The 26,278-nt window shown below is 48.1% G+C and overlaps 1 protein-coding gene across 28 annotated transcripts in view; it reads left to right on the top strand.

The window, feature by feature from the left end:
• Window positions 1-48: 48 nt before the first annotated feature.
• The window catches only part of Kcnma1 (potassium calcium-activated channel subfamily M alpha 1), a 702,678-nt gene continuing 676,448 nt past the window's right edge, over window positions 49-26,278 (top strand). For 27 of the 28 annotated variants that reach the window (XM_021182666.2, XM_021182664.2, XM_021182654.2 and 24 more), the window contains exon 1: window positions 706-1,160. In XM_021182666.2, the coding sequence (XP_021038325.1) occupies window positions 783-1,160 (378 nt within the window). In that variant the 5' untranslated portion in view covers window positions 706-782. Of the gene's footprint in view, window positions 1,161-26,278 lie in introns of all 28 variants that reach the window. The other variant, XM_021182657.2, reaches the window with a different exon arrangement.

The following is a 26,278-nucleotide window of genomic DNA, read 5'->3' as shown; positions in this document are numbered from 1 at the left end:
TGCGAGAACGGGGACGAGGAGGAGCCCGAGGAGGCAAGGAGGAAGAAGCGAGCGGAGGCCGAGGAAGCTCAGGGTCACAGAGACCCGGCCCGAAGGGGTCCCGCAGAGCATCGGCCAGCTGGCCGAGGAGGCAGGGCAGACCGCCGCAACCAACCTGCCGCGGCCCCGCGAGCACAGGAGGCGGCGATCCAGGAGCGGAGCGCAGCCCGGGGGAGGAAGGGTGGCGCGGGCACGCCCGGTCGGGAGGGCGCGGATTCTCCGATCCTAAGGAGCTGTCGCCTCATCACCCGAGAGAGCTGTGCGGGGACGGGCGGGAGACCCCGGGCCCGGGCGCAGCGCACACGCGTGGCGCACGCCAGGCGGGCCGGGCGGCGCCGAGGGTACGCGGGATCGCGCTCACGGAGCTTCGGGCGGCACAGACCCCGGGCGCGGACAGCCCGCGGCGCCCCCTGGGCTCTCGGTGCTCCGCGCAGCCCCGGGGGCGATCGGGGCCCGGGTCCGGGAGTGGGAGCCACCCTCCCTCATCCCCTCCCCCCCCCGGGCCGGCCGGCAGCCCGGGGGAGGGCGGGCGGCGGCGCTTGGCTGTATATATCTCCGCACACCCTGCCAGGTCGCTCACAGCGCCCCGAGCCCAGGCGCCTCCCCGCCCCCCTCCCGGCGCTCCGCGGCGGCGGCGGCAGCGGCAGCAGTAGCAGCAACATGGCTGTTGATGGGTGTTCGGGGTGGCGCTGGCGGCGGGAGGAGCTCCCTCGAGCCCCTGCGCCTGCCGCCCGTTGCTAGCTATGGCAAACGGTGGCGGCGGCGGCGGCGGCAGCAGCGGCGGCGGCGGCGGCGGCGGCGGAGGCAGCGGTCTTAGAATGAGCAGCAATATCCACGCGAACCATCTCAGCCTAGACGCGTCCTCCTCCTCCTCTTCCTCCTCCTCTTCTTCTTCTTCCTCCTCCTCTTCCTCCTCGTCCTCGGTCCACGAGCCCAAGATGGATGCGCTCATCATACCGGTGACCATGGAGGTGCCGTGCGACAGCCGGGGCCAACGCATGTGGTGGGCTTTCTTGGCCTCCTCCATGGTGACTTTCTTCGGGGGCCTCTTCATCATCTTGCTCTGGCGGACGCTCAAGTACCTGTGGACCGTTTGCTGCCACTGCGGGGGCAAGACGAAGGTAACGCGCGCCCCGGGCGCCCGCCCCTGCGCCATCCCAGCCGTTTCTCGGCGGCCCCTGCAGCCCACCTCTTAGCTCCGCACCGTGTCTTGCCTCCTTCTGTCCCTGCCAGCCTTGTCCCCGCCGCCTGCCCTTCCCTCCCCTCTCCTTGTGCCCTCGGATTGTGCGCCAGGGGTGAGGAGTTGACCCCAGCCGGTGCGCTCCAGGACGCAGACCCCCGCTTTAGTTCTCTGTTTATTGTAGGGCTATTGGTGACTACTGCCGGACCCGGGTTGGGGGGACATGTGTCTCTTGGGCATGTTGTTGCGGAGTGTGGAGAAGGAACCTTGCGGGGACAGAGGAAGCTGAAAGACCCTGGGTGCGTGCGGGGCACCACTCACTGGCTGCGGCCAGGCTCCTCACAGTGGGCGAGTTGGGACAGATCAGCTCATACTTTTGTTGTTGTTGTTGTTGTTGTTGAGGAAATCAGTTCCTGGGGTCCCAAAGAAGGGGGAATCCTTTGAGCAAGGGAGAAAATCTTTTGCATCTGGGAATTCTGGGGGAAGATCATGGCTGGAGAAAGTGGGGGCCCAGGGATCAATAAAAAGTTGGGAAGACCCATCCTAGAATGGGGTCAATCTATGGAGAGTCACTTTCTAAAAGTGGCATGGTTGCAAGTCTGATGTCACCGCCCACTTCATCCCTTACATTTTCTTTGTGGAACATTTCCCTACCCTAAGTACTTTTGCCACCTCTACACTCCCCTCCCAGGCCATCAACTTTGGATCCCCACAAATACAGCCAGCAGCTCCAATCTGTAGCACCAGGGCTGCACTCCTAAGCGTCCAAGGGACCTCTGCTTCACTAAGCCCCCTTTTGGCACTTGGTGTGGCTAGAAGTCATCTTAAGCTATTCCTGGCAGAGTCGCCCACAGTGTTAGGACTCACATCTCAGATGTGTGGTTGCTAGGCTTACTCCTGGGCTGTGGCCATATCCCTAGAGGGGTCCCTGCCCACCACCTAGCACTTGCTGGGGGGTGGTGGACTGGGGGTGGGCAATGTTTGAGCGAGAACTACAGAATGAATAAAAGAAAGAACTGGGAAAAAAGAGGAGCTGAACTGGGTGCCGCCTTTTAGAAAAATTCCCATCCAAGAGGACAGAACAGCACCCATACTTTTGGACAGAGGATATCTCTAGGGGGATTGCCACAAGACACTCAGCTTGGTCCCCAAATGTTCACACCTGCTCTAGAAAAGTTAATCCCGGGACCCCCTTGAGACGTCACAGGGCTCAGCAACTTGTAGCAGCGTACAGCTGCTAAAGAGAAGAGTTAGGCTAAGGGAGAAGGCTATGAAACCCAAGGGCAACTGAAGCACTCTCTGTCATTAATTATACATCACCGGAGGTGCTGGGCTCAGCTGTGTTTTGTGGCAGCACATTTGTGTTTTGGAAAATACTGGTGTGTTGGAATAAGGGAGGAAAAAGAAAAAAAAAAAAAAACCACCCTTCCTTCTTTGCTTCCTCTTGGCATTGCTCTGAAAGCCTCCAATGGTGACAGGCGAGCTTTGTTTAGAGTCACCTTCTTGAGGATGGAGGTTCCCCCTTCCTTTTCAAGGAGAAAGACCGTTGGCCTTCCAGAGAAGCTCTCAGATTAGGCAAGGTTCCTATAGCCAGACCCAGAGATGTTCTCTGCCTGATCATAGAATCACATTCACTCATTCTTTGTCCTGCATCTTCAGCTTGTCCTGGGGGTGTCTCCCTCTCATACTGAGACTTGGTGACTATCTTTAGTTGCATGCATCTCAGTTATTTTCTATATGGAAGTGACTTGGGTTGGCTTTTTTTAAAAAAACTACTTTCTGTTTTCAGAAAGTGAACAAATTTGGTCATAATGAATCTTTTGTCTTTCTAAGGTTTTAAGCGGAGCGTCTAGCATCTTTTTGCTCTAGGGGGTACCCTGATAGTGCGTGTCATGAAATGTCTCTGAAGGAATTTACATAAAGAATTCCCTTTCTAAATAATGACCAGAATAGCTTTTGCCAGTTTTCTCAGAAAATAGGTTTTGTGTAATAACAATTAAAAAACAAAACAACAATCCGTACCTATCCCTCTACATATATTTTAGCTTTAAGACCAGTGGAGTGCACACAGTTGAGAGTTTCAGTGCAGACCCTGGAGTAAAAGATGATTGTGGTTGATTGGAAAGATTGAAGGTCAAAACAGAATAGCATCAAGCTCTTTTTGGTACTGTAAGTTCCTTTAGAATCGTGCCCAGTTTTCTTAATACCTGCCTCTTGATTCGTTGAATTAAATTGTGCGTATACTCAACTCCCTGTACCTAACGATGGTAAGTGAGAATTTTTAGGCGCTTCCCTTTCTACCTTCTGGGCTCTGTACTTGTTTTGCAGTTATTCATCTCCTCTTTGCTTTCCAAGTATTCGGTAGTTTTGTTAAGACTCGGTACAGAATAAAGAATTCAGCTCAAGTTTAGAACACTTGTGACTTGCCAGTCTCCTTAAGCAATCCTCTGCTGCCTTTCCACAGAAACTTCTGCCCACCCTCAAGCCTCTTTGCCCACCCCGGCCCTTATCCTGGTCCAGTGTGGCTTACTAGGAGCTGGAGTTCCGGAGAAGGTATCTTCTCAGCATCTGACATTCCTGAGGGGACATGTTTCAGCAGGAGCCTGGAATGCTATACATTTGTTCTCCAGGTCTGCACCGTGGTTTTTGGTCAAAGGAACCCAAGGCTGTGGACATATATCTTGGGGTCTTTGTTCATTTGTGCCTTTGGTCTCCAAATAACACATAGCTAATGACTTCATCATCATCATTATTATTGTTATTATTATTATCATCATCTTTTTTTAAAAGGATTAATAACTTTTGGGGAGAAGAAGGGAGGGATGAAGAATATTTATGCTAGGTGTGGTGGCCTGTGCCTGTAATTCCTGTACTCAAGGACAGTGGCAGGAGGATCGTGAGTTTTAAGTCAGCTTGGACTAGGTAGCCATAGCCTGTCTCAGATAGTAGGAGAGTGAAACAGAACAACAGGCACACAGCAAACCTCACCACTCCACCCCTGATTGGAGCATGGTTCTTTGCTGCGGGTTTTCATGCTATTGCTTCTCTCTACCACCCTGGATTGTATCGCTGTGCACTGATCATTTGGCCACAGAATTTTGGGGTTCAGTCTGGTCCTAGATTGTAGCGAGCTGGGGAACTGTTCAGGCAGTCTGCATAAGCCATTTAACCTCTCTGGTCCCTGGGAAATCCAAGGATTGGACCCCGTAAGTTCCAATCACCTCCCTCTGCCTTGGGAACACACATAGGAGAATGAAAGGACAGAGCAGTTTGGGGAAAGATTTTAAGCTCAGCTTTGTGGTCTTTCCGAGTCCTTTGGACACCTATGAGTCTTCCCCCACCCCTGCCCTTGTTTTATTCATCTGCTAGCGTGTGGTCTATTTCTCTCAAGTGTTTGGGGAAATAGGCCATTTGTGGATGGGCCTCTGGTTTGCTGAAGGACCTGCATGTGGCAAGGCATAGACTGACCGATAATCTCAGTCAGAGCTATCATCCCTATAGAACCTCGGTCTTGGTCAAGGATAGTCTGCATGTTGTGAATTATTGAGGTGTTGTCTCCTTGGCTATGTCTGAGAAAACAACACATTTTCTCCGACAAGCTCGTGACTAATATAAATATCAGATCCCATTGTGGCTTGGTAATTACCCAGGGTCTGGTCTGGTGCATTCAATCAGGACTGCGGCATCAGCACCCTGGAACTCTAGATTCCAGATTGGCCTCAGTGCCTGGTTTCCTCTTGTCCTGGCAATTGCCAGCACCGATGACCTCCACACACTCTTTTGTGGTCAGATCACCTAGGGTGGCCAGGGAGATACTGTCAGCACCCCAGTCACGGGGGATCTGACCTGGTCTTGTCCAGATAGCTTGTTCTCATTGGTTATTAAAAGTTTTAATTTTATGTGTATGTACCTGAGTATACGATGTGCATCAAGTGCATGCAGAAGCCTGTGGAGGTCAGAAGAGGGGTTGGATCCCCTGGGACTGGAGATTCAGATGTCCGTGAGCCACCATGTAGGTGCTGGAAACCAAACCTGGGTCTTCCACACAATTGGTAGGTACTGCTGAGCTACCTACCTCTCCAGAGCTGCTGCTGTATTGCTTATTTTTATTTTATTTTGATGGATATTTTAGACTCTACAGTTAATAGACCCAGAACAAAGGCTGTTGCTTCCACTCAAGAGGGTATCTTTGGCTGACAGTGAGCCTTATTTCCTCATCTGCCAGAGGAGCCCACGAACACTTAACTTTGTAGAATTCCTATAAGAAGCATCAATAACATGCGTGTCTAGTGCCCAACAAATACCTGGCACTAGCGGGCCTCTTGGAAGTGAGAGTTACCACAGTTCCACCAAGTGAGAAGCTGTTTTCGCTGCTCTGTTAAACAGAAGCCGCAGAAGGGCACACACTCGAACAGATAGAATTTGGGAACCAAAAGGAGCCTCCAGAACTGGCAACACGAGTTCACTAACCTGTTCAAAGTCACTGAGATTGTGTCTCCTGGCTCTGGATTGCCTCGAGCTATGGTGATGGGGATCTGGTGGGTGAAGAGAGATCTATGGGGGATGCCCTGACAACATGGTTGATGTGTTGATGATAGGGCTGTGGGTAGGCCCTTGATAGTATCGGTGTCTCAGAGAACAGGGCTGGCAGAAGAAAAACATTGTAATAGGTACCCGGAAATGTAGCTGTTCAACAGTGTGTCCTTGAAGAGGGTGGATTCCATCCCTGGTAGGCCAGGCAGTCAAGGCTCCCAGAACGATGCTCCCTGCCTCCCAGGGATGTCGCAGAATCCTTAACCACTGTGCTGTGCAACCAGACCAGCCTTTCCTTGGTAGCCTTTACAACAGGGTTTCCCAAAGTACGTCCTGGCCCTTGCCCTTGAAGTTACCTTGGGAGAAATTGGTAGTGAGGGCCCTGGCTGAGCCTCTACTGGGAGGATCTCATCATAGGTTTGCAGAAGTCTGGCTGGTAGGGAGCTTGCTTTAAGCATCCTTCTCCCCATCCCCCACTACCCACTGTGTAGTAGCCAAGAGTCAGCCTGTGACCTTGGCAAGGACTTCAGTGGGGATGCCTCAGTTTCCTTCCTGTCAGACTGAGACTCATAATAAGATCACAGCCTCAAGTTTCTTTCCCTTACTTTACTGCAGGGAGACATGGGGTTCAGAGAAGATGTGGAGTTCATGCTTTTCTTGCAAGCCTGGGGCTGCTGCTGCTTCTAGAGGACAGGAAGAGACCCCCTGCTGTTTGGCCTGAGAGAGAAGGTTAGGCCCAGCCTTTTGCCTCCTTCCCTCAGCCTCTCCTCTTGACCACAGAACAAGTGACTGTGCGCTTTGGGCTGGGATGCTCAATCGGTGCTTAGTAGCAGGCAGTAAGTGCTTGTTCTAGGGCTCACTTGCTTGCACCGCCCCCTTCTCTCTCTGTCTCTCTTTGAAGCAGTTGAGAGGACATTGGATTATAATGCCAGGGCCTCTTTCCCAAAGTGGGTAGCAGGAGTGCCCTGGCTCTCAGTGGCAATGGCTGTGCTAATCTGTGAATCACAACAGCCGACACTACCTTCTCGGGACTTGAGAGCTGAGGAGCCTCTAGAGAGACTCCTTTTTGGTTCGTGGGAAAGGCTTGTGTTTGTGCAGTGACACCATAGCCTGGGGACATCATGGAGGACTCTGAGACTTATAGAGAAAATTTTCAGGGTCAGGTAAGGCCAGTCTCCTGCAGAACCTCTGAAATTCCATTGCTGTACACAGCAGGAGTAGACCAACAGCGTCTCCTTCTTCCAGATGCCCCAAGTTGCTGTATTCTTGGCTTTGGGCTCAGTGAGAAGAGAATTCAGGATCCCACCCTCATGTGCCTAGCTTTGTGAGAAGAAGGTCCGAGGAGTGTTGGCTGGGCTCAGACTTCTGTCTGCAAAGGGCTGAAGGAGGAATCTTTGACTTTCATATAGACAGGATCATCTGGAGGGCTGGGGAAATGGTCGGATGCAGAAGGCCCAGGGAGCGGCCTGAGCGGTCATGTTTCTGTAAGAGACAGGCCTTGCTGATGCGATGCAGAGCTTGATGTGAATGAACAGTAAGGGCAGGTTGTCTCTGAAGATGGACTTATTCTAGAACATGTACACCCCTAGCTCTCCTATGTCATGAAGGGGTCCAGAATGGACAAGAAGTGGAAGGTTTGCTAACATCAGACAGTCGGGGTGAGAGAGCTCGATGAGGTGGTTTGGGGTGGAGGGTCGCCTGCTGCCGGGTTGGATGCTTTATTAAAGCTGCCTCTTTGGGTATCTTCTCCCAAAGAGCTTTGGGGCTGGCTTTGTGGTAGCCAGGGTGACTTTCTGTAGTTTACAGGGAGTGGCATGCCAGTTACCAGCCAATGTGTGGGTTCTTCTTCATGCCAGTTGGTCACACTGTGAGGGGTGTGGCTTCCCAAAGTCCAGGGTAGCCAGTTAGCCAAACCACCATCTTGCAAAATTAAAGGTTACAGCCAGTGCCACATGGTGTGTGGTGGTCCAGGAGGTCAGCTGTGAGCTAATCCTACTGGAAAGGTTCAAGTCAGGGGATTTTCCACAGGGACCCAGGATGGCCCTTACCAAATGGGAGGGAGCCTCAACCTTAAAGGTATCTTCAAGGGGAAAGAGTGCTATCTTCCTTTGTACTTCTCAAGGATTCTAGTAGACAACAGTGAAAGTAGTGCCTCTCCCCTCCCCCGCCCCCCCCCCCACATCTGCCACTACTAGAAGGGATTTCACAGCTCTGTCCAGGACTTTCCTTGAGATGTTCTTTTTAGGTTGTTCCATTGTCAAAGGAGGGGAACTTAGAAGGAGCCATATGAAGAATGGCCCTGTACCTGGCCCTCTACCTGACCCTGTACCCGGAGGCACACAGATCTTCTGGTTAACGTTAGCACCACTGGCTTTGCCTTTATCAGAGCATACATACTGGGCCAGAAACCGAGCCAGGTGCCAGGGGAAAAAATAATGAAGACTGGTTCTCACCTCTTGCCCATTTGGACTCAGAATCATCAGACTGAGCAGAGCTAAAACCAGGTCCCTTCTCATGGGGTGTGTACAGCTGTGAGTGACCCTGAGCGGTCTTCAGATTCCTTGAGGGCAGAAATTGAGTTATCTAGAAAGAAACACAAGAAACTTAGGGTGGTTGGGACAATGGTAGGTGCAGATTCATGTCTCTGCTTTGTGTGTATGTGTGTCCAGAACACAATCTTGGGTGTTGTTCTTTAGTTATTAAAAATTATATTGGTTGTCCTGTGTGCATGTTGTGGTGCACATGTGGAGGTCAGTCAATATCCAGGAGTCAGTTTTCTCTGTCTGCCTTTATGTGGGTTCCAGGGGTTACACTCAGGTGGTCAGGTTTGCTCAACAACTACTTTTCAATGAGCCATCTTATCAGCTTCACCTTGTGTTTTATTGAGACAGTCTCTCTCGATGGTCTGGATTCACCAAGTAGTCTAGGCTTGGGGGCCAGTATTCCCGAGTGAGCCTGAGTCACCCTCTCAGCTGTGGAAGTCCAAGCACACACACGAGCCTAGCTTTGTACATAGGTCCTAGGGATCTGAACTCAGGCAGGTCCTCAGTGTGGATGGCTCTCTGAGCCATCTCTCCAGCCCCATCTTTCTATTTTTTGGTGTCAACTATCAGAGAAGCTCTGAGAGAGAGAGAGAGAGAGAGAGAGAGAGAGAGAGAGAGAGAGAGAGAGAGNAGAGAGAGAGAGAGAGAGAGAGAGAGAGAGAGAGAGAGAGGCTTGATTTGGTGACAAGCTTTGGTGATAAAATTCTAGGTTGCTTGATTCATCCTAGATTATAATTATCCACACCACCACAGTGTCTTGACTAGTGGGTGAAAAGGACTTAGTTCTCTTGGGCAGCTGTGTGCGAGGGGGGATGAGTTGGGCAAGGGGCAGAGGAGAGTTTCAAAAGAATGCTCTCGTTCAGATGGAATTTGCATTGTGTTTGGCATTATTTGGTAATTGTCTTTGGGACATTATGTCTAATTGCCAATTTGGAAATGTAATTGGCACTCTAGGGCCAGAATGGATATACTTAACGTCCTCTAGCCGAGCCTGGGAGTCATCTTCCTGTACGATCTCATTACCTGTGTGACGAATGCTTCTCTATGTGGCCAATGCAGAAATTATTTAAAACATCTTATTTACCTTTTTACTTTCTTTTGCTTTTGTTTTTGAAGTACTGAGTATAGAACCTAGAGCCTCAAGCATGCTAGGCAAGTACTCTACTACTTGAGCGACAACTTTAACTGTTTTTCCATTTTAATTTGTGAGCACATGTATGCATGTGTGTGTGTGTCTGTATGTGTGGTCTTTTCTGAGACAGTCTCACTATGTAGCCCAGGTTGCCCATGAATTCGTGCTCTTCCCACCTCTGCTCCCTGAGTGCTGGCATCACAGGTGTTACCCCAGTCCTGATGCCCTCATATTCTGCCCATGCCGTTTTATTGGTATTCCTTACCAGGTTTTCTTGAGAACCCAGATCCAGTGGACTCTCAACCTTAAAATGACCACCAGCATCCCTTTCTTCTTCTCTGCCTTCCATCTGGTAGACTTCCCCCTTGTTTCCTTTTTCCACAGTGTTTTCTCGTCCTGGAGAATGTCTGTGGAACCTGGTATCATTTAATTTTGGTCTTTAAAGACACACACTAGAGCACAATGCTACCATTTAGGCAGAGATAGCTAGAGAGAGTGCTACATGATTTGTCTATCGTCAGAGTTTAAGTTTAAGAGCCAGCCAAAGATTTTTTTTTAAATGAAAAATTAAATTGTAAAGCTGGGCACGGTGGTGTAGACCTGTAGTCTCAGCAGTTGGGAGGCTAAGACAGCAGTATCATTACCTCCAGGTGGCTCTACAGTGAGACCTTGTGGTGGGAGAGAGGAAGAAAGATCGTGACTTGAAGTAAAATCTCTCCCATACATGATGATATCTGGAGCCATAATTTATGTTTTAATATTACTATTTTAAATATTTATCATTATTATTTGTATTTATGTGTACTCACATGTGTCTGTGTGGATATATTCTGCCTATGGAGTCCAGAAGAGGGTGTCTGATAGAGGGAGCTGAAGTTACAGGTAGTTGTGAGCTGCCTGATGTGGGTGTTAGGAATAAAACTCAGGTCCTCTGAAAGATCAGAGAGCAGCCTTAACCACTGAGACACCTCTCAGTCAACCATAATGTTTGCATAAGAGGTTTAGGGCAAGGTTTTATGAGATATTCTCTTCAGAATTGTAGAAAGCCATTCAGGCATGATGGCTTTGCCTATGACATACATGGATTATAAGTGGAGAGTCGGTCAGTTTCCTTGCCATATCATGTTCTTGTTCTCCTGAGAGCAGGAAATGCTCTCTCCTGGTTTGGGAGTGAACTTGGGTGTGGGAGGACTGGAACGGATAGTGGCTTGTAAGCTAGCTGGTTGGTGGGCAACAAACGGGGATTTGACTAAGCAAGTGTAACCACAGCTCATGGTGGGTGGGGCTTTGGAGGTCTCCCCAAGTGCTGGTGCTTTTCTGCTCCCCCCAGCAAAGGGGACAAGTGGCCATGATCTCCTGAGGCCACCATTGCCCACCTTAGAGTGGACCTGGCAAGAGCTTCCCAATTTCTCTTTGCTTGTGCCCCATGGCTGGGGCACCCAGAACAAGTCCTGAGTAGTAAATCTCAGACTGAGCACAGACCTGGATGGCAAAGGCAGGTGGTGGTGTACGGATATCGACTACTCTGTGGTGATGTCAAAGAACCTTACCCGTGATGCTTCTGTGTAGGCAGCTTGTCCTCTCTGGTCACTTTTTTGGCTCCCCCTCTTCTCCTGAGACAGTGAGAGGTTCCCTGTTTTCTAGTCCTTGACATTTGGAAGCACCGAGTCTCCAGTCTGCCCGATGGTTGTGACTGTGAAGATCAGTTTAGTCTGGCTGCAAGCTGTGAGTAGTGTGTGTGTGTGTGTGTGTGTGTGTGTGTGTGTGTGTGTGTGTGTAAGGAGAAATGGGATTATGAGGGTGGGGGGGAAAGGTCTAAGGAAAGAGAAAGGGTGTAACAAGACTGAGATATATAGGTATATGTGCCATAAAAGCAGAAGGCAAAACTATTTCGAGGGAGGAGGGGACCAGCAAGGGTGAAGAGTAGGGGAGGGTGCTGAGGGGGGACAAATAAAAAGTAAAGCATAGTGGAATATATGTATGAAAATATTGTCACATGGAACCAGATTCTTGGCATGGTAACTAAAAATCCATTTTAAGGAAGAGCTAGAAAAAGAGAAAACAGACAGACACCCCCAGGAGCACAGAGGAGGAGGTAGGGTATGCAGAAGGATACAGAGACAGTCACACCAGGAGCAATGACACTTCTCCGTGGGGAGCTGAAGGCTGGGTCCATGTGAGACTGGCAGTTTGATCCCAGCCCCTTCTCCTTGGCCCTATTTGAATATATCATGTTGCCTCACCTCCAAGGAGTGGGGCAGAGCAGTAGGAAACCACTGGACACAGTGACTTTCGTCTTTGCACTTTGCAAGTGCAGGTTTTCAGGACACTTTAACTGGGTCCTTCACCACAGACCAGCAGCAGCCCCCCTCCCCCCGCCTTTGCTTTCTCTCTGTGCACTTCCTTCACAGTGTCTACAGGAGCTGTTCTGGTGGCCTGTGAATTATAGGCACCACAGCCAAACAGGTGATGGGCTTTTAAGGAGTGCAGAAATGATGTCTCTAACCAAACTCTCAGGGAAATGCAACAGTTGGCATAGCTCTTTAAAAAAAAAAAAAAAAAAAAAAAAAAAAAAAAAGAAAAGAAAGGACAAGAAAGGAAAAGAAAGAAAAAGAAATCCATTTCTTATAATCATTTGCAAACTATTTTCCTCATAAGATTTAGTTTTTGACTTCAGTGTTTTATATTTTTACTTAATCCTGAGTACTGTATGTTCAGTGTACAATGTAGAACATTGTAGAAATGAAGATGTAGGACAGACAGGAAAAAAAAAAAAGATACTTCACACCTGCTGGGATGAGTACTGTTAAAAAAAAAAAAACCCAGAAAGTTCACAAGTGTTGGAGAGGTAGTAGAGAAATTAGAACCCCTGGAAGCTAGAAGGGAGGGTTTTTTACAAAATTAAAAATGAACTATCATGGTTCAGTGTGTCCATATTTGGTCTATGTCTCATATCTCATACTTTAGGAACAAGGACCTGAATGATGTCTGTGTGCTCACACTGAGAGCCGTGGTACCCGTAACAGCCCAAAGTGGCAACCAAGGTGAAGGGAGAAACCAAATGTAGTTCGGGCACACAAGGGCTGTTGTCCGGCTGTATGAAGGAAGGACCTTGAGTAGAGACCTTCACCGCGTTAAGCTAGGTGATGATGCGTAGACATGAAAGACGGGACTCTGCTCCAGCAGGTACCTAGGATGGCCAACTCACAGCAACTGGCGGTTCCTCAGGTGATCACTCATTCTGGGCTCCGAGTTTCAGCTTTGCAGATGAGAACACTCAGAAGAGACTTGCACATCGATGCGAATATGTTTGTTACTGCCGACCTGCTCAGTGAGAAACAGTTAAGAAGGCAGGCTTTACATTTTTATTTTGCTTTATTATTTTACGTGTAGGGGTTTTGTCAGCATGTATGTTTCTGTGCCACGTGCATGCAGTGCCTCTGGAGGCCAGAAGACGGCACTGGATCTCACTGGGACTGGAGTTACCGATGGTTATAAGCAGCAACGTGGGTGGTGGGAATTGAACCTGCATCTTCTGGAAGAGCAGCCAGTGCTATTAACTGCTAAACCTTCTTTCCAGCTCCAAGAAGGCCAAACACATTTTATTTATTTCTAATATTTTTCAATAATTGTTTTTATAAATCTAACATTTGGTAGGCTATGGCAGAGGATCTCGATTTTGAGGCTAACAATGTCAAACAGGGCCTGGGGATGTAGCTCAGTGATAGAGCACTTTCCTAACATGCAGAGGCGCCCCCCGCCCTTCCGCCCCAGTTTAATCCCCAGCACTGATAACACACACCCACCCACCCACCCACCCACCCACATCCCCCTCCCCCATACACCATGCACACCACGCACACCCCTACACTTTTTTCAGAAGAAAAAAAAAGTTTCTCCAAATCAGAACACACCCCTGGAGTTAACTAGTATGTGGGTCTGTTCACTTCCCTGCCCCCTTTTACTGGGACCCCATTGACCACAGCTTTTCACTTTCTTCCTGTGGGCATTCAGGCCCTTGAGAGGTCTCGGGCCTTGCTGGGTTGGATCCACACAGCCAGCTGAAGAATGAGCAGTGGCCCTCTTCCTGCCCAGAGTCTGTTTTACTGAGGTTTGCTCTTTGTATATTTCTGTAGTGCTGGACACTCAGCTCAGGGTCTTGTGTCAGCCTTGGACCAGTGAGTTATTACTCGAGCCCACCTCTGCTCTCAGGGGAAAGTTAAGGGCTGAGCCATCTCAGAATTTTGACATTGACACACGATATAGGGCAGTTATCGTGTCTCTGACAAGGCGTTGTCTGGGTTTTAGTCTTTTTAGATATAAATTGTTCTTGATTTAATGATTTTTTTTTTCAAGTACAATGCCACTTAGGTCAATTTCAAAGGTATCATTTTTACCTTTTATAAATTCCATTACTTGAGGCCGTAGACCCAGGGAGTGGATTTTGCTCTGCTAAAAATCACAAAAGTGGACTTTGATTGACGTGTTCCCAAAACTTTAGTGCTGACTTTGATGAGGAGACATACTTGAGAATTTCAATGTGAAGCAGTATTAAAAAGATGCTCGGTGGCTGAGAGCAGGAGTTGCCATTGAAGAGAACTGACTTTGGTCCCCAGCTCTCCCCGGTCATGCGATCACCTGTCGCTCTGGCTCCAGGGTATCTGAGGCTCTGGCTTCTGTGGGAACATGCACTTAAGTGCATGCACACTGTCCACACACCCTCCCAGACACCCACACACAATTAAAAAGTAAAAAAAAATTAAACATTTTTAATCAGAGGACATTGGAAATACTATTATGCCTGCCTTTAGAGGGGAAAAAAACCAATCAGATCTGGGGGAGAAGGGAGGGGTGTGGCAGGGACCTGGGAGGGAGGGAGGGAGTGGGAGCTGGGGTTGAGATGTATTGTGTGAGAGAAAGAGAAATAAAAAGAAAAGATTCAGACTTAGGGTTTTGTGACTCTGTTATTACTTCTGATGACATAGCTGTGTGACTACTGAAGGCTTATTTTGACTCTTGGTGTGGGGAAAAGTGGAATTCATCTTAGCTTGTAGTCTATAAATAGACTGGGATTATAGGCTAGCAGTGTTTGATTGAAAAGAAGGCCATGAGAATCAACTCACTTTGAAGTTTTCCCTTAAGTCATCCTAAAAGGCAGCCCTGAGCCAGCCCGGTCATCTCTGTACCGTTCAGTAAGCTTTCCAGCTGCCGAAGCCGCTGTGGCAGGGGCAAGCTCCCGGAGGGGTGACCCCCAAATGTCTAAGTGCTCTCTGAACCAAAGTTCCCCCCAACCATAAACAGCCAGCACACTGGGACTTCCTGGAATTACGCTTTTAGATTCTATAATAGCCCTTTGACGTTACCAGGGCCACGTATTAAATTTTAACTTGTCACAGGTAAATGATGTCAACAGTTTGCAGAGTCACAGAGTACGAGGCTGCTCCGAGGCTTGCTCAGCACACCAGCCATCATCCCACAGCCCCGACCAAACAAACAGAAAGAGAGAGAAGCAAAGGGAAGCAAAACCCCTCACACCAGCACGAGACCCTTCTACAGAGGAGTTAGGCCTTCATGGGTATGTGTGCGTGGTGTGTGTTGTATGTGTATTGTGTGTATGTATGTGGTATATATGTGGTGTGTGTGTGTGTGTGTGCAGGTGATCGTGACTATGTATTTCTTACAGAACTAACTAAACATTTAGACAGCAGAGATGGCAACTGCAGAGTGATGTGCTCTGTTCACAGGCAGGAGGCAGATATGATAGAGATTTTCTGTTTTCGTTTTCCCAGTGACATGACGACGTGAACACCTTTTTTTTTTTTTTTTAAACTGATCCTTTTTTTAAGTCGGCAGCTGAAATGCTAGCATGCTAATCTCTCCTGAGTTGCATGGAAACTAATAAAATCACGAAGGTTTCTATTTGTGCTCTGCGAACACAGACGGTAATGAAACCAAAGCAGCCATCTCCAGGGGTGATGCTATTTAAATGCCAGGCAGGGCTTGAAAATGATTTTAATGGTGGAAACAGAAACCAGCTAGTGAGATGTTGCTGATCATCTCCCCAATGTCTGTTCACCTGTGTCTTCTCAGATAGAATATGCGCACACATATGTATGTGCACAGACACCCACCTACCCATGTACATCACACCTCCCACACACATGCACACATGCATGTGCCCACACGTGATCAACATAGATAGAATTTATTTGCAGTATGATAGGTGGGTCCTACTTTGCTATGGAAGTACTTTACCATGGCACTGTGTCCCTAGACTGAACCAATTTGTTTATAGCAAGGCCTTCCACTGGCTCATATACTATGTCATTTGCTTTTGAGCCCAGCAGTTAGTTCTGGAACATTCTTTTGTACCTTTTCCTATTTATTCTCAGGTATCCATCAGTCTCCAGATTTATCACTGTTTTTGTTCTGGGAAGTTCTTCTGTGTGAACTGGAAATACTGATGTCTTACAGGAAAACAATAACAAGTTTCTTCTGAGTATCCATGAGGCATGAACAGTGTTGGAGGTCTCATATGGTAATTAGGTTATTTGATCCTCAAAGTAATCCTTTAATATAGACATTTAAAATTATTTTATAAAGTTTTAAAGGTTAGAGAATAAGCATGAGGAATAAAATCAAACTTCTCCCACCCCTATAGGAAGCTTTGTGTGTTTACTGGTGTTGGGGTACTAAGCACTTTATATGCAAATATTTGGATTGAACCATCCATTGTGGTAGGTGGTACTATCATTCTTACTTTATGGATTAGGGAATTGAGGTCCAGGCCACACATTAGTGTGGGTGTAGGTCTGGGTATGAACCTACACAGTATTAGTGACCTCTGTACCCCATATCCCAGGGCCTGTTGTATGATGGGCCGCTTATGAGTCTAGAGGAACTATTGCTATAGGACTAAAATGTGTATGAGAGGGTGGACGGTGTTGCTTGGTTGGTGGAGTATTTGCCTAGAGTGCACAAAGCCCTGGGTTCAATTCCCCAGTTGTAGGGAGCTGGATGGGGGCAGGAGGTGGCATCAGAGGTTCAAGGTCATCCTTGGCTACAAGTCAAGTTCAAGGCCAACTTAAGATACATTAAGACCCTGTATCAACATTTAAACACCACACATACATGCACACACATGCACACACATGCACATTACCACCACCAAACAACAACAAGGAGTAGCTTGAGTCTCATGCACCATTTCTCCATGAGGTGGGAGGTTCTTGGTTAAGTGTAGAGAATTCCATAATACCAGGATTGAAATGGATCTGATCTTAAATTCATGAGCTGTGTTGTCAGAAAATGGGGCATCCCCCCTTTCTCTACCCTCAATAAGTGGGTGTGCTGTATGCAGTTATGCAGGTTTACCTCCAGAGATGGTGTGAGACTTAGATCATATAACACATAGTTGTGTTTGACAATCTAAGACCCACATGCCAACCCCTGTGTAACAGGGTCCATAGAAGCACAAAATAAATAATTTGGGTGAGTTTTGAGCATGTGTCCTTCAAATGGATTAAGCATAAGATACATAATTCAAACATGTTTTTAAAAGGTTGAGATAGAGGTTGGAAGATGGCTCAGTTATTAAAATTCATTCTGTTCAAGCATGAGGGCCTGAGTTTGGAACCCCAGAACATACATGAAAGCTAAGTATGGTCACACTTGTCTGTAACCCCAGTGCTGGGAGGCAGAGATAGGTAGATTGGCCAGCCAGCCTAGGTGGAGCTATGAGATTACCCTAGCTCATGAAAAAAGGCAGAAAAAATAATTGGGGAAAACACTTGGTTGCTGATTTTTGTGGGCCACCTACAGACAAGTGTTCCACACACATGTGCATATGCATAAACCATGCATCCCAAACACACACACACATACATACATACATACAGACAGACAGACACATACACACACAGACACACACAGACATACATACATACATACATACACACACACAGACATACAGACAGACACAGACACACACACATACACAGACATACATACATACAGACAGACACACACACAGACATACATACATACAGACACACACATACACACATACATACATACAGACAGACAGACACACACATACACACACAGACACACACACACAGACACACACATATACATACACACACACAGACATACATACAGACAGACACACACACACAGACATACATACATACAGACAGACAGGCAGACACACAGACACACAGACATACATACAGACAGACACACACACACAGACATACATNCAGACATACATACATACAGACAGACAGGCAGACACACAGACACACAGACATACATACAGACAGACACACACAGACACAGACATACATACATACAGACACACACAGACACAGACATACATACATACAGACACACACAGACACAGACATACAGACACACACACACACACACACACACGCACACACAGGAGCATGGGGAAGCAGAAAAGTTGGATGACACTTACCACCCAAGCCTTCCTAAGTTACAGAGATACAGGATACAGATCCTGATGTGGAACGGTGCCCACTATTCTCTCATCTCTGGGTGCTACCTGAGGCTCTCAAACTCTGTTCTTTCCTTCTATCCCATGGGTCCTGGGACTTGAACTCACACTCACAGGCTTGGTGGCAAATGCTTTACCTGCTGAGGAACCTCACTAGCTCCTCTCTTTCAAAGTCTGAGACTCTTGGCGATGGAAGGGAAGCCATGCACGTGAAATAGATAGATCTGAGTTCTTTGGCTTATTGGAATGACATCACAGGACGGGGCGGGGGGGGGGGTGTTTCAGGAAACCTCTCAGTGGGTGTGGCCCCCTTGCTTTGGAAGGATCACCCCTGTCCTCTGGACCTCTTTAGCCTGGAAATACATTCTTGTACCTCTCTCTCAATCTCTTTCTAGATAGTTGGGTGTCATGACCTTGTGTATTCCGAACCCTGTGGGCAGAACATTTGGAAGTGGGAAATGGATTGGTCAGTTAGTAAATCTTTACAAACAAGATTGTCCTTTTCCCAGGGATGTGGAGATCATGGGAGACCTTCCTTTTCTGGTAATGCCGTGGTCACATTGCATGATTGCAGGAATCCCCTACACATTGTAGTTCTGAGCAGTGACCCTTGGAGCTCTGTAGTGACCAACCTGTATATCCATATGCATTGTCTTAGCAAGCAGCTAGTTGGGCTGGTACAATGAACTCACAGAAGAAATGAGAGATGCCACAAACCCCTCTCAACCATTACTGTCAAAATGAGAAGGCAGAATGCAAAGAACTTGAGATCCAGAGAAGGGGGAGGGAATGGATTTGGTCAAGGAGGGAGGGACCAGATGAGCCCATTGGAACTGTGGAGTTAGGGGTACCCTTCAAGCCTTGCCCCTCAACAGGCTGTTTCTGTGCTTTCTGATCACTGTACTCATGCCTGGCACAGCAAGCTTCCCTGGTTTTAAGCACAAGCTTTGAGAACGCCTCCTGTACACATGTCAGCCAGGTGCGTCCCTGTGGCCCACGGGCGAGGGATAACAAGACCCTGAGGATTTAGAAGAGGCTCCTCTGCAGCCAGCTCTGCTATTTTCAGCTGCTACCTACAGCCTCTGCTGTCCCAGGTGTTTGTCAGCACAGCATCCTCTGCATGAAGCGGAAGTTGCTATCAGAGGCCAGGACTTTCTCACCCAGGTCATGGCTGTCCCCTTCCCAGGCTGGGTAGTTGATGGTCTCAGAGGCTCACAGGCTGTAGCCAAGCTTCTCTGGGTTGGGTGAAATGGGCAGGTGTAGGCAGAGAAAAGATCATTGCCATTGATGCCTCTCTTCAGCCCTGAGGTGTTGGGCAGCTCTTCATCCAGCAGTGGCTTATCAGTAATCGCTCTGGAACTGCTGGCTGTGGCTTCATAGTGCTTCAGATCTGAGCTATATCCCTGTTGCTGGGAGACCTGGTGATAGCATAGCAGAGCATAGTTCAGGAAGGTCCAGGTGCAGTAGAGGGTAGAGGAGGCCTTGCACGGCCTTAGGTGGCCCAAGTCTTCCCCTCCAACCTCCCACTTTCTTACCCCGTGCAGATTAGATCAACTGATTAGGAGGATACCTCCCAGAGGGCCATCCTCCCTCTCTTCAGCCAGCCTTTCTTTCCCTCCTTGGCCTGCATGGGCATCTGCTGCAGCAGGCATCTCTACTCCCATGTGGAGTGCTCCCTATGGATAAAACTGCTACATTTTCTCTTTGGCTCTATGCCTGGCTGGTGGTCCTGAAGGGTACTGGTGCCTCTGGGTTTTGGTAGATAATATCATGGCTGTTGGTCTTCACAGAAACCATGGGTGAACCTCAGCTCTCTCAGTTCCTGTTATTTATGTGTTGACCTTGTTGCTTTTGCATCAAGGCTAGCTGGGAAGTGCTCGGAACTAGCGGAATCAGGCAGAAGGGACTTGATGGAACTTCCTGGGTTGAGTACCAGGACACCTTGGTATTTCCGTTTGTCTCTTGGGACACTTGCTGTCTGGAAATTAGTGGCCTTGTGCAGGGTATCTGACTGCTTTGAAACCACCATGTGTAAGTCCAAAGTCCCAGGAGAGGTCCTGGAAGAAGGGATACTATATGAGCAGAAAGGAGACAGGGAAAAGACAGAGGAAGTGCAGTGAGTATGGGGGAGGGGGTAGGGAATGAGTATGTGTGTACTAGACGCGCATGAAGACACCATCTTGGAACTGGATCCTTTAAGTCCCACTTACGCAAATCAGAGACAAATTATTCAGTTGATTGCTCCATGCATTCCTGCTTTCAGAATGAGACCAAGAACAAAATGAAATGATTGGTTTTAAGCCACTACGTATATATCGGGGTGGTTTGTCTGCAATAGCTGACTGGAATAGGTAGTCATTGATAGGGGCTTTCCTTAAGACTCAGCTTTGTTCTGTTGCACAGTGCTCTTTACTTTGCTCAACGATACTCCTCTGTGGAGACCTGATGACTGACCAACATGCGAACATGGTGGTCTGTCTTGCAGTTAGACAAATGTGAGCTTAAAACCCACTCCTACGCTGCTTGGGGGTGTTGAGTCTTATGGGTAGGCAACATGGCTACTGGACCACTCTGCTGGTTCTAGGCTGATGGTCTTTCCATGGCGTTCCTTGAGTTGCTGCTTGCTTCCTCTTCTTACCCAGTCTGTCATTGTAGTGTCTGGTCTGTGATTGTGCTGTGGTCATGAAAACAACTGAACTAGCTGCAAGTATAGTCAGGCTAGGTCAGCTGCTGTAACAGCCTGTAACAGACAGCCCCATCAGTCCAGTGATATAGGGAACCTCTGCTTGCACCCAAAATGCAAAGAGGCTTCATTCTGAGCCTGGGCCCCTTACATTTAGAACATGTGAACTTGGTGGTCTGTCTTGCAGTTAGACAAACATGAGCCACTCCTACCCTGCTTGGGGGTGTTGACTAATATCCACTTCAATCTCCATACATAAACTGAACTCCAGAAATACCAGCTCATGGAGGTTTTGAGGAGATTTAGAAAGCATTTAGCATCTTGTAAACGTTGAACAAATGGCTGTGAGTTTAGGTCAGCAGTTCTCAATCTGTGGGTCGCGACCCCTCTTGGGAGGTCGCATATCAGATGTCCTGCATATCAGATATTTACATCACAGTTCACAGTGGCAAAATTATAGTTATGAAGTAGCAACGAAAATAATTTCGTGGCTTGGAGTCCCCACAGCCTAAGGGACTGTACTAAAGGGTCACAAGGTTAGGAAGAAGGGCTGAGAATCATTGGTTTAGATGGTTCCTCTCCCTCAGGTGCCATGGCCTGGATAGCCAAAGTGAGGAAGAGGAGGACTCTGCAGGGAACTTGGCATCTAAAGGCCAGCAGGAAGGTGGGCACTGTTCTCTGGGCATTAAGAGTAGAGCCAGAGCTTAGGGCAAAAGGAAAATGGAGATGCCTCTTTCCCTCTACTTCTGACCCCACACTCGCTACCACCCTAGGAAGAGGAAGGAGGGACTGTAGGGAGAGGAGAGGAAAAAGCTTGGACTACAAAACACCTCCTCCCTTTAAGGCAGGGGTCCCGGCTTAGTTGGCAGAATCCTAGCATGCATGCAAACCTGGCTTTAGTATCCAGCACCCTATAAACTGGTGTGGTGGAATGTGCCTATAATCCCAGCACTTGGAAAGTGGAGGTGGAATTATCAGGAGTTCAAGGCCCGTCTGGGCGTCATGAAACTCTGTTTCAAAGGCTTCACTCTAGATGGGTTTATTTTCAAAGCCTCAGTTTACCGAATGATGGCTGTACCCCACGATTCTGAAGCTCCCTGTGACTCTACACAGCATCTGTGTTTTGTGTGACTCTTGATTGTTTTTTCCTTCCGAATGGTCTGTCCAGTGCTGCCACCTTCCATGTTCTCAGGCAGATGGAGACAACTGCAAAGGGGGCAGGGTGGGGTGGGTGGGAGGGAGAGGCTTTAGAGGGCAGAGGCACTTCTTCACAGGATAGATCTTTGCTAGGTTCCAGAGTCTGGACACCAGAGTAAGAAGGGCCACCTGGCCCTGTGTGCCTCAGGAGCTGTGTTCCCGTGGGTTCTGAGGAGAAGGGAATGGGGCAGAAGGACCCTTGGGCCATCCAGGCAAGGAAGACTCAGGGAGTGCCCTACTTAGGAATCTCTCTCTGACTCACAGAGCTGGGTCAGGCACCTGCAGCAAGGTTTGCATAGCACCTGGTATTTGTCCTTAAACTTTGCTTTTTTGTTGGGGATTATGTGTACGGAGACTCACAAAACTTGTTTCTGTACACTGAATTCCCGGAAGACTTTCTTCCCCACCTCTAGCTCCGTTTCATGTCAGGTTGATGTTGCCACTCTCTGAATTAAGCAAATATTTTGCTCCTGGGTTTCTTGCCCCACATTTGGGCCAGGTTGGGAAGAGGGTCCCAAGAGTGTTACTCACACTGCCTTCAGGGAAGCCTGCAGTGGAGGTGAGGCTGTGTAAGACATGGACAGGGTCTTCTTTTTCATCTGTGTGCTGAGATGGTAAGGAAACACAGGTACCTGGGATTAGTTCTCGCTCCCTCTGCCAGGGAGCTGGCTGGTCTTTGCCAGCCCTCCTTGAACTCCCTCTTTCTGTAGCTATAGCAGGAAGACCACAGAGTTTTGTGCAGCATGGAAGATGGGCTCAAAAGACTGCGGTAACCGTCAGTGTGTATACAGGCACAAGGTAGCACTTAGTTGAAGTTGACTTGAGGCCACCTCATGGCAAGCACTGTGTAGGCGAGGATGAGGCATGTCCTTGGGACTCCAGAGCACTTCCTGTGCTTAGGGCTCCGGCTAGATTGCAAGCTCCTGATGGGACCCGGTGTGGACTCCACACTCTGGGCTACGGGATGCAGAGCCAGGCAGGATGCGCATCTTTATTTGTCTCAGTGTTCTCAGCACTGAACATGTGACATGACACAAATGGGTAGTTAGGAGACGCCGAGTGAGTCAGAGAACAGACGCATATTCAGCAATTGCTCACAGATATTCCATGTTAGTTACATTTATCTTCTGGGTGGTGATTCCCCTTGTTGTCCGAGGCTTCTTGGGCTTTCAGGGCATTGGATTCCTTTTGGAAGTCAGAGTACAGTTGTTTTAGACCACCTTCACCAGACCACAGGCTTTAAGAAGGCAAGACTCTCTCCTGGCCTTAGGCATGAGCAGGGAGTGTGAGTGACCTGAGGGTGGAACTCCAAAGCTACCTTATCCCCATTTACTGGTAGCTTGGCAGAATATTCTGGAAGTGTCTCAAGCTTGACTTGCTCAGAAGAAAGGCTGTTTTATGTGCCTTTTTAAAGTGTAGGATAGCTGTTCCCGCCAGCAGACAGCCTTCAGCTGTATTTGATGGAACCACAAATTTGTTTTCTTCTCCACCCTATTCCCACCATGAAGAGACCTCTGTCCAGCTAACCACCCGCCATCCCTGAAAGAGGCCAAGTTCCTCCTTGCACTGTAATAAGTCGAATTGCAGCCACTTGGATGGAGGGGGTGATGTTAGCCCGAACAAAAACATCCTGTTGGAGATGAAGCCGTGCTGGGCTTTGTTACACAATGGGAAATAGGCGAGCAGAGGTGAGCTGTGGAGGCTGACTGATAATTAGCTCCTCTGTGCATACCCATGTGCCAGTCTGCAGCCAAGCTGCCTCCTAAGGGGTGCCCCCTTGCCTGCCCAAATCAGCCCCAAAGCCTCAGTGGTCTTCCTGCTTCATTAACTGCCCTGTTGTGTCTGGTTTTTAGACCAGAGGATTGCTTCAAGGCCAGAAAAACTCAGAGTTCTTTAATGGAGCACTGGGTGCATTGAAGAGAGGTGGAGAGTGTCGCAGAGAGTCTGGAGGTAGATAGAGCTAGCCCACTTGTAGGAAGCCAGAGTTGGTAGAGCTCCAACATTGGCCACATTGCTTCTGATGTGTTAAGGAGCACCCTTGAAGGATAGGTGCTCAGTAGCTGAGGTCCATCACTTGAGGTCACAATAGCAGCTACCTCAGAAGGTAGAAAATGAGCCAGGACAGTGAAAAATTCAGTCTTAGTGTGTAAGCAAGAGCTCCAGGCCATTTGTATTTTTTTTTTTTTTGCACAATAAACAATTATTGAATTCCCATTGTCTGTTTATGTGCAGTGTTGGGGTAGAAGGTAAGGAGTTTCCAGAAATGAGTCAGAACCAACAACTTTGTCTTCCAAGGAGTAAATGGCCTAGAAGGGCCCCTTGCTGTTGGGAGGGGTACTGAGAGCCCTGCTCAAGGTCGTTCTTGGCTGTAAAGAAATGATACCCCTATTTGAAACAGGAAACATGGCTAAGATGTTATGGGTCTTTTGCAATGAAAGCCTTTTGTTCATACAGGGTACCTAACCCCAGACCTCAGGTACACAGGCTGAGAAGGTTACCTCTATGAGTACACAGGCTTTGGAGGTGAGGAGTCTGGCTTATATTCTGTATTCAGGTAGAAGGACTGGGTGGCCATGTGAGGACTATGAAGGGTCGGGAGGCAGTGGAGTCGTGAACATTTCTCAAAGCTGCTTTCCACAAGGGAAAGGAAGATGAATATTCATGGGTCTTTGACATGTCTTTTGCTTTCCTTAGCTGAAGAATAACTGTTTCATGCATTCAGTTCCTGCAGTGCAGGGAGGGGAGTGGGAAGAAAACAGAGAAGATGGTAGATTCTGTGAGCAGCTGAACGACATGGTACCCATGGCTTTGAAGAACTGTGTTTGAGCCTCTGGTCATGTTCATGAGCTATGTACTTCCTTTGGAATTTGTGGGAGCTTGGCTTGGTGGCTGACCTTTGTTTGCTATCTGCTGTTTATCGTAGGGAGGCTATTTTGGCTTGGCTTGGCTAGGGTGTGAGCATCAGAGCCAGGAGATACCAGGAAGGTGGTGGGATTTTCATCTCTTGAACCCTTTACCTTTTGTGGCCATAGTTCTTAAACCAGGTCAGTAGGATAACACTTGCTTTGCTGTGTTGTGGTCTTTGAACTTATCTGGTGTCTTCAAGGACCTACTTCCTTCTGCTCCTCCAGCTTGCTTTCCTTATACTTCTGGAAGCCAGCTTGTTGTTGTAGCTCCAGCAGGCACATGCTCAATTCAAACTTGACTGGAAAATACTTTTGTCCCAGCATTCCTGGTTCAGGATCTGAGGACTGTTCTAATTGGGCTGTCTGACATACTGTCAGACTCACATACTGTCCTATCTCTTCAGAACTTTAAGGACCCCAGATGGAAAGCAGGATATATAAGTGGGAAAGTAAAAGGTGGGAGCATCTGAACCCCTTATACATGGAGGAGATTTGTAAACCTCGTAGTGAAGAACAGCTGGGGATGGGGTGATTGGCCTCTTTATTTTTACTTTCCCCAGCTGGGTCTTTCTAAGCATCACCTTTAACTTGTATCAGCTTTGGATGTGTGTGTGTCTGTGTGTGTCTGTGTGTGTCTGTGTGTGTCTGTGTATGTATGTATGTATGTATGTATGTATGTATGTATGTATGTATAAGAGAGAGAGAGAGAGAGAGAGAGAGAGAGAGAGAGAGAGAGAGAGAGAGAGAGATCAAGCTAGTATGTCCCCCTCCTCAGATGCTTCCAAGGGGATGTGGGATAGGACATGGGAGAAGAAGGCTAGGAATGCAACAGCTTGTGGCTTTATAACAAACGTATACTTCTACCACGGCAGCCTAGTGTTTCCTTCCTAAGGGAGGAGGAGGAAATCCCACTTGAGGGATTGTGTCCATGTGCGACCTTGAGGGAGAAGCTGATGGCTGCTTCTGGGAGCTAGTGACTAAGGACAGGACAGGAGGGGAGGCATGCGTTTTTTAGGATCAATAGCTTCTCCTTGAGGCACCTCTCGTCTTTGTTTCATATCACTCAGAGCCTGCTATTGAGGCCCAGGACATTTCTAAGCAGTACTCTCCTCTGATGCTGTCGGGATGAGGCCAGGACCACCTCTGGAATACTTTCTTAAAGAATAGACACAAACTAGGTCAGTTTCAGGGATGGAGTATTGCAATGCTGCCAGCAAGAATAAATTGGGTGTTGCCACCAAGGATGGATAGACGAGTTCTGAAAAAATGTCCTGCATTCCCACCTCTACCATGTTCAACTTTCTCTTGTTTACTATATGTACTAAAACATGGCTCTGTCTGCCTGCCTGCCTGCCTATCTATCTATCTATCTATCTATCATCTATCTATCTATCTATCTATCTATCTATCTATCTATCTATCTATCTATCTATCTATCTATCTATCTAGATATCTATAGCTGTCATCTATCATTACTTTTTATTTGTTGTGAGACAGGGTCTCTCTCTCTCTCTCTCTCTCTCTCTCTCTCTCTCTCTCTCTCT

The sequence above is a fragment of the Mus caroli genome, chromosome 14 (genome assembly GCF_900094665.2).
Source record: "Mus caroli chromosome 14, CAROLI_EIJ_v1.1, whole genome shotgun sequence".
NCBI classification, from domain to species: domain Eukaryota; kingdom Metazoa; phylum Chordata; class Mammalia; order Rodentia; family Muridae; genus Mus; species Mus caroli.
The sequence above is the reverse complement of the archived record's forward strand: the minus strand, read 5'-3'. Positions and strand labels throughout refer to the sequence as shown.